We start from the raw sequence: 15,226 nt of genomic DNA on the forward strand, positions 1-15,226 counted from the left end.
GTGCACCCCAATGTTCATCGCAGCACTGTTTATATAGCCAGGACATGGAAGCAACCTAGATGCCCATCAGCAGATGAATGGATAAGGAAGCTGTGGTACATATACACCATGGAATATTACTCAGCCGTTAAAAAGAATTCATTTGAATCAGTTCTAATGAGATGGATGAACCTGGAGCCCATTATACAGAGTGAAGTAAGCCAGAAAGATAAAGAACATTACAGCATACTAACACATATATATGGAAATTAGAAAGGTGCATAACGATAAGCCTATATGCCAAAACAGAAAAAGAGGACACGAAATAAGAAACAGAACTTTGAACTCTCGTGGCAGAAGGTACGTGGGAGTTTTCAAAGAAAACAGCATGAATATTATCTATGGTAAAACAGATCACCAGCCCAGGTGGGATGCATGAGACAAGTGCTCGGGCCTGGTGCACTGGGAAGACCCAGAGGAATCGGGTGGAGAGGGAGGTGGGAAGGGGGATCGGGATGGGGAATATGTGTAAATCTATGGCTGATTCATATCAATGTATGACAAAACCCACTGAAATGTTGTGAAGTAATTAGCCTCCAACTAATAAAAAAATTAAAAAAAAAAAAAAAAAAGAAAATAACAGGTGATGAATTAATTTGGGTGCTTCAGATCTACTGGTCTGAAAACAACCAACTAGCAAGATTTGGTTATGGGAATTAAAGTAGGAATGTATGAGAGGAATGGGACTTTAAAATAGTATTAGGTTTCTTTGAATAGTGTCTGAGAGATATTTGGTATTCATTATACTGTCATTAAACTTTTCTGTGGCTTTGAAATTTTTGAAAAAAAATTCTTTAAAAAAAGAAGAAACAGGTAATAATCAAAAGAAAATCAGATTTTTGCATAAACCTCTTAAATTCAGCCTGGCGAACAAATTCAGCAGTTTGAAGCTTATAAATAGTTTTCTGCAAAATCAATTTACTGTATTCTCCAACATCACAGGTTTTAACTGCGTGGGTCCATATTTTAAAAATAGGAAATATTAGAGCATTATATGATCTGCAGTTGGTTGAATCTGTGGATGTGGAATTGTGGATACAGAGAAACCCTGTATATGGAGGGCCAGGTCCTTAAGTTATTCTCGAATTTTTCAACTGCTAGAGGGCAGCACACCTAACTCCCTTCCCTACCTTGTTCAAGGGTCAAACATACTTCTTTTTTTTTTTAAGGGCAAAACCAACTTCTGATTCCAAAATATGGTTTTTACGTTTGTCCCTGTAAGTTTGAAATTTAAGCCTGAAATGCCTTTAATGGGGAAAAAAATATTCCATTTCTAAAAATCCATGAACAGGTAACAAAGTACAGAAATCATACTAAGGTGTAACTTATATAATCAGTGCCTTGTATTTTATATAATCTTTAAATTCATATCCTAACCTACATTGCTCTTAACAAAAATTCTGTGACAGAACTTTTTATCATTCCCAATATAAGAAATATTAAGGCTCAGAGAGATTAAGTGACTTGCTCAGTTACAGAGCTAGTAAGTGGCCAAACTTAACCCAAGTTTTCTGATTCTAAATCTTGTGTTTTATATGTCATTTTATTTTATCAATAATACATAAAATTTGTTCAGTGGCTTACAAGAAAATATATACACATTATTTTTTGTAACCCGGTGGAGGAATTGAAGAGATTTTAACACTCTCATTTCATACATAAGGCACAGAGTTTAAGTGACTTTGTCATGGTCATACAGGTACAAAGTAGGACTTTAAGTTTTGTCTGGACAGCTGAAGACTACTGGGTGACCTAAGGAGGTGCTACTAATGCACACTGCCTCAAAGTAGACATATAAGGGCAGTTAACTAATTGACCATTTATAAAACACTTTAACATAAACAGACAGATAGATATAGAGATACAGCACAACCACAGAGGCAAAAAAAAAAAAAAAAGGCAAAAGATTGCTGATTTTACAACTATGGGGCCCTGGCAAGATTATAGTGGTAAAGGACAGCATAATGAAGAAAAACTAATCAAACAACTCAATATCAGAGTATGTGGTAAAAATATGTTGAAAACATACCCATTTTGAGGTCCTCCATCATTTATCACATTTAAGTGAGATAACTGCTTTTTCAAGTGGAGTTTGTAACTTGCATTAATTCTTAAAAATAACATCTGAAAAAGAAACAAAACTAAGTTTCTTAAAGCTCTACCGACACAGAAGACATAAGTAATTAGTATTATTTGGAGAAAATTTTTTGCTTTGGCATATACTTTTAAAATCCTCCTCTGAAAGTATGGAATTACTATTTCAGTATAGTTTTTCTGCTTAGTTGGATAAAAGCTCTTTTGCCCTTTTTAGCAGCACTCCTTTTAGTGATACGATTTACTACTGCCTTTCTGCCCCTTAAAAGTCTTCTGGAATATGTAAATGGGATGAACCATACAGGTAAAAAGAATAGAGAAAAGATGGAGAATTCTGCAATTAACTAGGAACCTGACAGAGAAAAAAGTCACAATGGTAAAGGAAGGCTACTGTTACCCTTCTAAATTACTTGGAAGTATTTTATTGCTCCATTTGCAAATTTTTAATGCAATGGCCCAGTACTTCTTTGGGAAATGCCTGACCTGAAATTATACAAAACTAATCTATGGAAACAATTTTGTGAAATATATTTTCAATGACAAAAATATATAAAGTCATCTATGGAAAAGTTTTATGGAGTCACTGGTACTCGAATGACAGTGATTACATAAAATCTATACTTTGTGCCAAGGTTTGAAAAGAGTTCACTTTAAATGAAGATGCAGATAAAAATATATGAAATACCTGTGTATTCAGCTCACTGACCTGGCTAAGTCTTGCTCCAGAATTAGAACTCAGAGGGCAAATTCAGAAGGTCAGAATGTCAGAGGTAAGGGATCTTGCATGTGGAATGAAAAGGATGGTTTGACTAGGAAGACTGAGAAAGGAAAAGAGAGACCCTAGTGGGTGCTCCGTATCTCAAAGCTCCTCCTAAGTCCTCAGTGAGCCCCAAAGATGGCGGATAATATGTATTCATAAAGTTAGTATGATGAATGAAAACCTACGAAAACATGAGAAGATGGTAATAGCTAGTGTAAGATGGAAGTTCAAGGTGGTGTGGAAAAGGAGACCAGCAGAAGCAAAAGTGGGGAAGAGACACTACAAAACCTACACTTTGCTCCCAAGTATCGATGCCATGCACTCAGCCAATCAGAGACAAACTGAAACAAGAAATGTGTCTGAAGAGCAAAAACTCCAGTGAAAGCTAAGATCATTAGTCATGTAACAACTAGGCTTGTATTAATTATAACACTGTGTGTTTGTTAAGTCACTTCAGTCGTGTCCCCATGGACTGCAGTCCTCCAGGTGCCTCTGTCCATGGGATTCTCCAGGCAAGAATACTGGAGTGGGTTGCCATGCCCTCCTCCAGGGGATCTTCCCGACCCTAAATACAACTAGGTTTGAATGAGATCACCTGGTATAAAGGGAACAAACTAAGGTGGATAAAGAAGACTGAAAAAAAAGAAGTACTGGAACCTTTAAAGTACTACTAGGAAACGGAATTGAGGAAAGTCAGGGGTAGGAATGTCGTGGAAAAGTGGAGAAAACACTGATGATGGTGTAGGGAAAACAGTAGTGGCAGAGGATGGATACTTCATAGGTAAGAGATGCTAAAGACTACCCATTTTGCTATTTTTCCTGATTTGTGCCTACTACACACCATTTATGCTGACCTAACAAACATTAATGTATACTGATTGAGTTATTAAGTCCATCAGTAATTCCTTCCCTATCCAATTTGGATTATAATCAGTGTATAACTTATTCTACTATTCATTGATAAATGCTAAACAACCCTGATTTTCAAACTAATAATGTAATAAATGATGTTGGTAGAATCTGGGACCTCTGATGACCCAAAGGACAAATGAAAATCTGCTTTTTAGAATGGCTGACCACAGAGCAAAGCTACCACTGCTCTGGCCTGTCGGGGCAAGGAGGGTTCTGAAATCAGAAATTTCTATCCATGTTCCACAAGTCAATATAACAACTGGGAAAAAATAATAATGATCATATTGTAACATGAACTAAGCTTACATGTGTCAAAAGTACATAAAAACACTTCAATTCTGCATGCATATTATGTTATATATAATAGTTTTAGGAATTACTACTCACTTGCGTTTGTTCTTCAGGAAGCAGATCAAATATAGCTTCATGCATTTTTGCCATTTGCTTACAAATATTCCTGAAACAGGCAGAAGGAACGGGAGCTTTCACTTCATACTGGCAGGGAAAAATAATGAGAATTATATTCATGTCCTCTGTAATGTATACTATCCCCACTGTTCCCTAAAACATATTATTTTCTGCCCTTACACATCTAACTCTGATAGAGTTGAAGCTTACACTTCAACTATATTCTGTGCTACTCATGCAAATCTTAAAAATTTTTCATCAAAAATTCTAATCTACTTTGAGACAGCCAGCATAATTTAGTGGCTAAGAACACAGACTGCTTCCCTTCTTAAGATGGGCGTGTGATGTGTTACTCAGTCATGGTCTGACTCTTTGCGACCCCATGGACTGTAGCCCGCCAGGCTCCTTTGTCCATGGAATATTCCAGGCCAGAATACTGCAGTGGGTTACCATTCCTTACTCCAGGGGATCTCGATTCAGACACGGAACTTGCATCTCTTGTGTCTCCTGCATTGATAGGCAGATTCTTTACCATGGCGCAACCTGGGAAGCCCTAAAGATGGACTGCTTGCATTCAAATTCCAACTCTTAAAATTCTTAGCTATGTGAGACTGGGTGAGTTACTTCTCTGTATTAGGTGAGATATTTCTCTATATCTCAAAGGGCTTTTCCTGAGGATTTTAAAAGATGGTTCATAAGAACTCAAAACTGTGTGTGATACAAAGGAAGTACTCAAAAATATTAGCTACTATTCTGGCTCAATATAGAATAATGAATCATTAAAGTAGGCCCTTCAAATTAAGTTTGTTTTTTAAACATGATTTTAAGAATGTGTTCAAAGTGGTCATATCTGAAATCAGTATAACTGGTAGAACTAAAATGTTCTTTCTCTTTCATAGGTGGGTCAATATTGTAATCATGTTTATCCTAATTTTCAAGTATCTATACTAAAAATTTTTAATTAGGTAAATTCATTTATTATTCTTATATCTGGAACAGTACACTGGTATGATTGAGATAATCACATTTTGGCCCATATTATAGAGTTCACAGTTTAAATTATACATCATTTTCATTTTTAAGACAAATTTGGGCCAAATAACTATATTTTAGATGCACTAATCTTACATAGTTTATTAAAATGATGAGTTCCAATATACCGTGGTAGTAGAACCATGTAAAAGTTATCATGTGACTGGACCAAGCAACCTTGTGACCCCTCAACGATTTGTCTCTCTTCAGCCTACAGTAAATCAAATATCCCCTTTTCTTTTTTTATTAACAGCTCTAAGATATAATTTGTATACCATAAAATTCACCCCTTTAAAGTGTACAATTAACTGCTTTTTAGTAAACTCATAGCTATACAACCATCACCACTAATTTACAAACACTTCCATCAACCCAAAAAGAAACCCCATATCCATTAGCAGGCACTCCCCATTCCTCCTTCTCCTCAGTTCCTGGCAACCACTAATCACTAATGGAATCATATAGCATATCGCTTTTGTGACTGGCTTCTTTCACTTAGCATGCTTTCAAAGGTTCGTCCATGTTGCATCAAGTACATCATCCTTTTATGGCTGTATGATATTCCATTGCATGAATAAATCATAGTTAATCCAGTCATCAGTTAATAGACATTTGGGCCATTTCTACTTTTTGGCTATTATGAATAATAACTTTATGAACATTCATGTACAAATTTCTGTGTAGACAGATGTTATCAATTCTCTTGAAGTAGAATTACTGGGTCATATGGTAACTCCATGTTCAACCTTTTGAGGAAATGCAAAATGTTTTCCAAAGTGGCTGTACCACTTTACAATTCCACCCAGCAATGTATGAGGGTTCCAATTTCTCCATATTCTCTCCAATACTTGTTACTGTCCTTATTTTAGCCATCCTAGTGGTTATGAAATAATCTCACAATGGCAAAATCCCCTTATCTTAATTACCCCCATGTCCTGGGTTGAATTATATCCCCCCAAGATTCATGTCCACTTAGAGCATCCTAAGGTAATACTGGATTTGAGTGGGCCCTAAATCCACTGACTGGTATTTTTATAAAAGAAAGGAGAGGGACACTTAGACATAGAAACACACAGAGGGAATATGGTCATGTGAAGACAGAGGCAGGGACTGAAGTGATGGATCTACAAGTCAAGGAATGCCAACAACTGACAGCAAGCACCTGAAGCTAGAAAGAGGCAAGGAAGTTTTCTCTGTTAGAGCCTTCAGAGGAAGCATGTTCTGGGGACACTTTGATTCGGGATTTCTATCCTCCAAATACTACAAGACAATGCACTTCTTGTTCTAAGCCCCTTACTCTGTGGGAATGTTATGGCAGCCCTAGTAAACTAGTATACCCCTCAAAACTTTCATTCATCACTGCTTTCCCTCAAAATAGTATTCTTTCTGTATGACTTTTACCATACATGGCTTCAATCATTTAATCTTGATACTGTACTTTTTTATTCTCAACCTTTAAACTTTGGTTCTTGCCACCATCCAAACAATCTTCCCTCTACCATAAACAATCTTCTGAAATTTCTCTCTGGAAAAAAATTACTAAAGAGGTCCTAATTTCCAAATTTAATAACTCTTTTAGTTCCCCTTCCTCATTTCTCTGCAGTATTTCACACAACATCCCACTGGAAACGTCATCCTGGTGCAGGACAATGCTTTCCCCGTTCCTTCCTCCTAACCTTCCCTCTTCCAGGTCCTGTCTCCCAAGTGCAAAGCAACTTTAATATTAATCCTCTCTTATCTTCCTCACTTTGTTCTTGTCAGTGTTGTTCAATCCCATGACTTCTAATATACCTCTAGATATGAACCACTTTATTACATGCTCCCCTTTATTACATTCATTACATACTCCAATCCACATTTGAGCTTACCATGAGCTTTCCCAAACCTGCTCTCTTACCTGTTTCAATTACTATTACCAATATTACCATCCTCCTGGTCACACAGACTTGAAATCTCCAACTTAAGTTTTTAACTCCTTCTTTTCTTTGTTTTCCTTGTATTGAATCAGTGACTAAGTCTCACCAATTATACTTTCAAATTATTTTACACATTAGTTACTATTTTGAGCTAGAAAATTTTTTGTTGTGGGGGCCATCCTGGGTATTGCAGGATATTCAGCAGCATCAGTCTCTCCTCACTAATGACTAGTACCATCCCACACAAAACTGTAACAACCAAAATACTGCCAGAGATAAAGTGCAGATGACAAACCAACACATGAAAAGATACTCAACATACTAGTCATTACAGAAATTAAAACCACAATGAGATATCACTCAATGCAGACCCACTAGAAGACTAATGTTAAAACAGAGACAACATAAAGAGCTGGTGAAGACAAAGAGTATCCAGAAGTCTTATACATCACGAAACTGTATAGTCATTTCAGAAAATCATTTGGCAGTTTTTTTTAATAAATTTACCATAAAGTTTTACATTTCTGGCAGAGGAGGAGCTAAGATGGCAGAGGAATAGGATGAGGAGACCACTTTCTCCCCTACAAATTCATCGAAAGAACATCTGAACGCTGAGCAAACTTCACAAAACACCTTCTGACCGCTAGCAGGAGACATCAGGCCCCAGAAAAGCAGCCCATCGTCTTAGAAAGGAGGTAGGACAAAATATAAAAGATAAAAAGAGAGACAAAAGAGCTAGGGACAGAGACCCGTCCTGTGAAGGGAGTCGTAATAGAGGAAGTTTCCAAACACCAGGAAACCCTAGCATTGGCGGGTCTGGAGGGTTTTCGAATCTCGGAGGGCAACCTAACTGGGAGGAAAAATAAATAAAACCCACAGATTACATGCCTAAAAGCAACTCCCAGCAGAAAAGTACCTCAGACGCCTGCATCCGCCACCAGCAAGTGGGGGCTGAACGGAGAGGAGCAGGAGGCATTGCTTAGGGCCGGAATGCCCTGAGGGCAATCGGAGGGAGCTAACGAGAGATATCAACTTAAACTGTGGGACAGCAAGAGTGAGAGAGAAAATTAACCGGCCGTTCACAGAACAAAGGGACTGAGCAATTCCAGAGGAGAGCTAGCCAGCTGCGGACCGGCCCATCCCCCGCGGGAGGCAGGAGGCAGGGGGGAGGGGAAAGGGGGCAAACTCGGCCCCAGAGAAGGCACCCCCTACCAAATTGCCAACACGCTTCCAGTCTCTAACCAAAGACTTCCTGAGATTCTGGATGGTCGACATCCGCTGGGAAGGTCGCGGCTAGAGGCCAGCTCCCGAAATCAGTCACAAGGCGCACCCGACCAGCGCGGGGAAACTGAGGCTGGGACTGCGGAGGGGATAAGGAACGTTGCACCCGAGGAGAGTGCGCCCGTCAAGCTCCTGGCTGCCTGAGCTGCTCGGGGGACCGGGGAAGGCACAAAACGCAGGCCCAACCGAGTCCGCGCTTTTGTAGAGAACCCGAAAACTGGAACCGCACGCAACGCAGGGCCTGCTCCATATAGAGCAGCCGGGAGCCTGAGCAGTGTAGACAGGGAAAGTACACATCCGTGAGCGGGGGCAAACCCAGTGTGGCCGGAACACTGCGAGTGCTCCCCACACAGGCCAGTGACATTTGTCTGCAGCGCCCCTCCCTCATCGCAGTACAAATGAACAAGCGAACATAAACAAGAGTCCACCTCCGCCCGCCTGTGTCAGGGCGGAAATGAGGCTCTGAACAGACCGGCAAACAGAAGCCAAATAAACAAAGGGAACCGCTTCAGAAGTGACCGCTGCAACAGATTAAAATCCCTGTAGGTAACACCGACTACACCGGAAGGGGCCTATAGATATCGAGAGGTGTAAGCTGGAACGAGGAGCTATCTGAAACTGAACCAAACCCACACTGACTGCAACAGCTCCAGAGAAATTCCTAGATATATTTTTACTTTTACTTTAAAACAATTTTTTTTTAAATTTTTTCTCGTTTACTTTCTTTTAAAATTCCCTATTACTCCTCCATTACTCCTTAACTTTCATATTCATTTTCATATATTTTTACTATTTTTTTATTTAGAAAAAAAATTTTTTTTCTCTTATTTTCTTTTAAAGTCCTCTATTACTCCTCTACTACTCCTTAATTTTCAATTTCATTTCACTATAACCTTGCAAAAAAAAAAAAGAAGAGGCCCTATTTTTAAACTGAACTTCATATATATTTCTAAAATTTTTTGTGGTTTTGTTTTTAATGTTGTATTTTTAAGAGTCTAACCTCTACTCTAGATTTTTAATGTTTGTTTTTCAGTATTGGATATCAATATTGGACATTTAAGAATACAATCTTCAGTACCCATTTTTACTCAGGAGTGTGTTGATTACTCTCTCCCAATCTTGACTCTCTGTTTTCTCCCTCAGATCACCTCTATTTCCTCCCTCCCCCTTCTCTTCCCAATCCAATCCTGTGAATCTCTGTGGGTGTCTGGGCTACGGAGAACACTTTGGGAACACAGAACTGCGTAGATCTGTCTCTCTCCTCTTGAGTCCCCCTTTTACTCCTCCTTTTTCCCCCTTTTTCTCCTCCTGCTCATCTCTATCTCCCTCCTCCCTCTCCTCTTCTTCATGTAACTCTGTGAACCTCTCTGTGTCCCTCACGGTGGAGAATCTTTTCACCATTAACCTAGAAGTTCTATTATCAGTGCTGTATAGTTGGAGAAGTCTTGAGACTACTGGAAGCCTGAAATCCAGAGGCAGGAGACTTAAGTCCAAAACCTGAGAACACCAGAAAACTCCTGACTACAGGGAACATTAAGTAATAAGAGATCATCCAAAAGCCTCCATGCCTACACTGAAACCAACCACCACCCAAGAGCCAATAAGTTCCAGAGCAAGACATACCACGTAATTTCTCCAGAAATGCAGGAACATAGCCCCGAGGGTCAACATACTGGCTGCCCAAAGTCACACCTAACACATAGACCCATCTCAAAACTCACTCCTGGACACTCCATTGCACTCCAGAGAGAAGAAATCCAGTTCCACGCACCAGAACACCAATGCAAGCTTCCCTAACCAGGAAAACTTTACAAGCCAATCATCCAACCCCATCCACTGGGTGAAACCTCCACAATAAAAAGGAACCACAGACCACCAGAATACAGAAAGCCCACTCCAGACACAGCAATCTAAACAAGAGGAAAAGGCAGAGAAATACCCAACAGGTAAAGGAACATGAAAAATGCCCACCAAGTCAAACAAAAGAGGAGGAGATAGGGAATCTACCTGAAAAAGAACTTAGAATAATGATAATAAAAATGACCCAAAATCTTGAAAACAAAATGGAGTTACAGATAAATAGCCTGGAGACAAAGATTGAGAAGATGCAAGAAATGTTTAATAAGGACCTAGGAGAAATAAAAAAGAGTCAATTAAAAATGAATAATGCAATAAATGAGATGGAAAACACTCTGGAGGGAACCAAGAGTAGAATGACAGAGACAGAAGATAGGGTAAGTGAGGTAGAAGATAAAATGATGGAAATAAATGAAGCAGAGAGGAAAAAAGAAAAAAGAATCAAAAGAAATGAGGACAAGCTCAGGGACATCTGGGACAATGTGAACCACCCCAACATTTGAATCATAGGAGTCCCAGATGAAGAAGACAGAAAGAAAGGCCATGAGAAAATACTCGAGGAGATAATAGCTGAAAACTTCCCTAAATTGGGGAAGGAAATAGTTACACAGGTCCAAGAAACCCAGAGAGTCCCAAACAGGACAAACCCAAGGTGAAACTCCCCAAGACACATATTAATCAAATTAACAAAGATCAAACACAAAGAACAAATATTAAAAGCAGCAAGGGAGAAACAACAAATAACACACAAAGGGATTCCCATAAGGATAACAGATGATCTATCAATAGAAACCCTTCAGGCCAGAAGGGAATGGCAGGACATACTTAAAGTAATGAAAGAGAATAACCTACAACCTAGATTACTGTACCCAGCAAGGATCTCATTCAGATATGAAGGAGAATTCAAAAGCTTTACAGACAAGCAAAAGCTGAGAGAATTCAGCACCACCGAACCAGCTCTTCAAGAAATGCTAAAGGATCTTCTCTAGACAGGAAACACATAAAGGTTGTATAAACGTGAACCCAAAACAACAAAGTAAATGGCAACGGGACCACACCTATCAATAATTACCTTAAATGTAAATGGGTTGAATGCCCCAACCAAAAGACAAAGACTGGCTGAATGGATACAAAAACAAGACCCCTATATATGCTGTCTACAAGAGACCCACCTCAAAACAAGGGACACATACAGACTGAAAGTGAAGGGCTGGAAAAAAATATTTCACGCAAACGGAGACCAAAAGAAAGCAGGAGTCGCAATACTCATATCAGATAAAATAGACTTTAAAATAAAGGCTATGAAAAGAGACAAAGAAGGACACTACATAATTATCAAGGGATCAATCCAAGAAGAAGATATAACAATGATAAATATATATGCACCCAACATAGGAGCACCGCAATATGTAACGCAAACGCTAACAAGTATGAAAGAGGAAATTAATAGTAACACAATAATAGTGGGAGACTTTAATACCCCACTCACAACTATGGACAGATCAACTAAACAGAAAATTAACAAGGAAACACAAACTTCAAATGACACAATGGACCAGCTAGACCTAACTGATATCTATAGGACATTTCACCCCAAAACAATCAATTTCACCTTTTTCTCAAGTGCACATGGAACCTTCTTCAGAATAGATCACATCCTGGGCCATAAATCTAGCCATGGGAAATTCAAAAAAGTTGAAATCATTCCAGTCATCTTTTCTGACCACAGTGCAGTAAGATTAGATCTCAATTACAGGAAAAAACATTATTAAAAATTGAAACATATGGAGGCTAAATAACACGCTTCTGAATAACCAACAAATCATAGAAGAAATCAAAAAAGAAACCAAAATATGCATAGAAACGAATGAAAATGAAAACACAAACAACCCAGAACCTATGGGACACCGTAAAAGCAGTGCTAAGGGGAAGGTTCATAGCATTACAGGCTTACCTCAAGAAACAAGAAAAAAGTCAAATAAATAACCTAACTCTACACCTAAAGCAACTAGAGAAGGAAGAAATGAAGAACCCCAGGGTTAGAAGAAGGAAAGAAATCTTAAAAATTAGGGCAGAAATAAATTCAAAAGAAACTAAAGAGACCATAGCAAAAATCAACAAAGCTAAAAGCTGGTTTTTGGAAAAAATAAACAAAATTGACAAACCGTTAGCAAGACTCATTAAGAAACAAAGGGAGAAGAACCAAATTAACAAAATTAGAAATGAAAATGGAGAGATCACAACAGACAACACTGAAATACAAAAGATCATAAGAGACTACTACCAGCAGCTCTATGCCAATAAAATGGACAACTTGGATGAAATGGACAAATTCTTAGAAAAGTATAACCTTCCAAAACTGAACCAGGAAGAAATAGAAGACCTTAACAGACCCATCACAAGCAAGGAAATCGAAACTGTAATCAAAAATCTTCCAGCAAACAAAAGCCCAGAACCAGATGGCTTCACAGCTGAATTCTACCAAAAATTTAGAGAAGAGCTAACACCTATCTTACTCAAACTCTTCCAGAAAATTGCAGAAGAAGGTAAACTTCCAAACTCATTCTATGAGGCCACCATCACCCTAATTCCAAAACCAGACCAAGATACCACAAAAAAAGAAAACTACAGGCCAATATCACTGATGAACATAGATGCAAAAATCCTTAACAAATTCTAGCAAACAGAATCCAACAATATATTAAAAAGATCATACATCATGACCAAGTGGGCTTTATCCCAGGAATGCAAGGATTCTTTAATATCTGCAAATCAATCAATGTAATACACCACATTAACAAATTGAAAGATAAAAGCCATATGATTATCTCAATAGATGCAGAAAAAGCATCTGACAAAATTCAACATCCATTTATGATTAAAACTCTCCAGAAAGCAGGAATAGAAGGAACATACCTCAACATAATAAAAGCTATAAATGACAAACCTACAGCAAGCATTACCCTCAAAGGTGAAAAATTGAAAGCATTTCCCCTAAAATCAGGAACAAGACAAGGGTGCCCACTCTCACCACTACTATTCAACATAGTGTTGGAAGTTTTGGCCACAGCAATCAGATCAGAAAAAGAAGTAAAAGGAATCCAGATAGGAAAAGAAGACGTGAAACTCTTGCTGTTTGCAGATGACATGATCCTCTACATAGAAAACCCTAAAGATTCTACCAGAAAATTACTAGATCTAATCAACGAATACAGTAAAATTGCAGGATATAAAATTAACACACAGAAATCCCTTGCATTCCTATACACTAACAGTGAGAAAACAGAAAGAGAAATTAAGGAAACAATACCATTCACCATTGCAAAAAAAAAAGAATAAAATACTTAGGAGTATATCTACCTAAAGAAACAAAAGACCTATACATACAAAACTATAAAACACTGATGAACGAAATCAAAGAGGACACAAACAGATGGAGAAACATACTATGTTCATGGATTGGAAGAATCAATATTGTCAAAATGACTATACTACCCAAAGCAATCTATAGATTCAATGCAATCCCTATCAAGCTACCAACAGTATTTTTCACAGAGCTAGAACAAATAATTTCACAATTTGTATGGAAATACAAAAAAACCTCGAATAGCCAAAGTAATCTTGAGAAAGAAGAATGGAACTGGAGGAATCAACCTGCCTGACTTCAGACTATACTGCAAAGCCACAGTCATCAAGACAGTGTGGTACTGGCACAAAGACAGAAATATAGATCAACGGAACAGAATAGAAAGCCCAGAGATAAATCCACAAACCTATGGACACATTATCTTCGACAAAGGAGGCAAGGATATACAATGGAAAAAAAGACAACCTCTTTAACAAGTGGTGCTGGGAAAACTGGTCAACCACTTGTAAAAGAACGAAACTAGAACACTTTCTAACACCATACACAAAAATACACTCAAAATGGATTAATGATCTAAATGTTAAGACCAGAAACTATAAAACTCCTAGAGGAGAACATAGGCAAAACACTCTCTGACACAGCGGGATCCTCTATGACCCACCTCCCAGAATATTGGAAATAAAAGCAAAAATAAACAAATGGAACCTAATGAAACTTAAAAGCTTTTGCACAACAAAGGAAACTATAAGCAAGGTGAAAAGACAGCCCTCAGATTGGGAGAAAATAATAGCAAACGAAGCAACAGACAAAGGATTAATCTCAAAAATATACAAGCAACTCCTGCAGCTCAATTTCAGAAAAATAAATGACCCAATCAAAAAATGGGCCAAAGAACTAAACAGACATTTCTCCAAAGAAGACATACAGATGGCTGACAAACACATGAAAAGATGCTCAACATCACTCATTATCAGAGAAATGCAAATCAAAACCACAATGAGGTACCATTACACGCCAGTCAGGATGGCTGCTATCCAAAAGTCTACAAGCAATAAACGCTGGAGAGGGTGTGGAGAAAAGGGAACCCTCTTACACTGTTGGTGGGAATGCAAACTAGTACAGCCACTATGGAAAACAGTGTGGAGATTTAAAAAACTGGAAATAGAACTGCCATATGACCCAGCAATCCCACTTCTGGGCATACACACTGAGGAAACCAGATCTGAAAGAGACACGTGCACCCCAATGTTCATCGCAGCACTGTTTATAATAGCCAGGACATGGAAGCAACCTAGATGCCCATCAGCAGATGAATGGATAAGGAAGCTGTGGTACATATACACCATGGAATATTACTCAGCCATTAAAAAGAATTCATTTGAATCAATTCTAATGAGATGGATGAAACTGGAGCCCATTATACAGAGTGAAGTAAGCCAGAAAGATAAAGACCAATACAGTATACTAACGCATATATATGGAATTTAGAAAGATGGTAATGATAACCCTATATGCAAAACAGAAAAAGAGACACAGATGTACAGAACAGACTTTTGGACT

General features: G+C 38.3%; 1 protein-coding gene across 3 annotated transcripts in view; it reads right to left on the reverse strand.

Moving 5' to 3' along the window:
• Window positions 1-15,226, reverse strand: part of VPS54 (VPS54 subunit of GARP complex) — a 109,961-nt gene that overhangs the window by 13,446 nt on the left and 81,289 nt on the right. For all 3 annotated transcript variants that reach the window (XM_043468876.1, XM_043468874.1, XM_043468877.1), the window contains 2 exons: window positions 4,193-4,300; window positions 2,069-2,163 (listed from right to left, as the gene is read on the reverse strand). In XM_043468876.1, coding sequence (XP_043324811.1) covers window positions 2,069-2,163; window positions 4,193-4,300 — 203 coding nt within the window. The remainder of the gene's footprint in view (window positions 1-2,068; window positions 2,164-4,192; window positions 4,301-15,226) is intronic.

This window comes from Cervus canadensis, chromosome 5 (assembly GCF_019320065.1).
Source record: "Cervus canadensis isolate Bull #8, Minnesota chromosome 5, ASM1932006v1, whole genome shotgun sequence".
Lineage (NCBI taxonomy): Eukaryota > Metazoa > Chordata > Mammalia > Artiodactyla > Cervidae > Cervus > Cervus canadensis.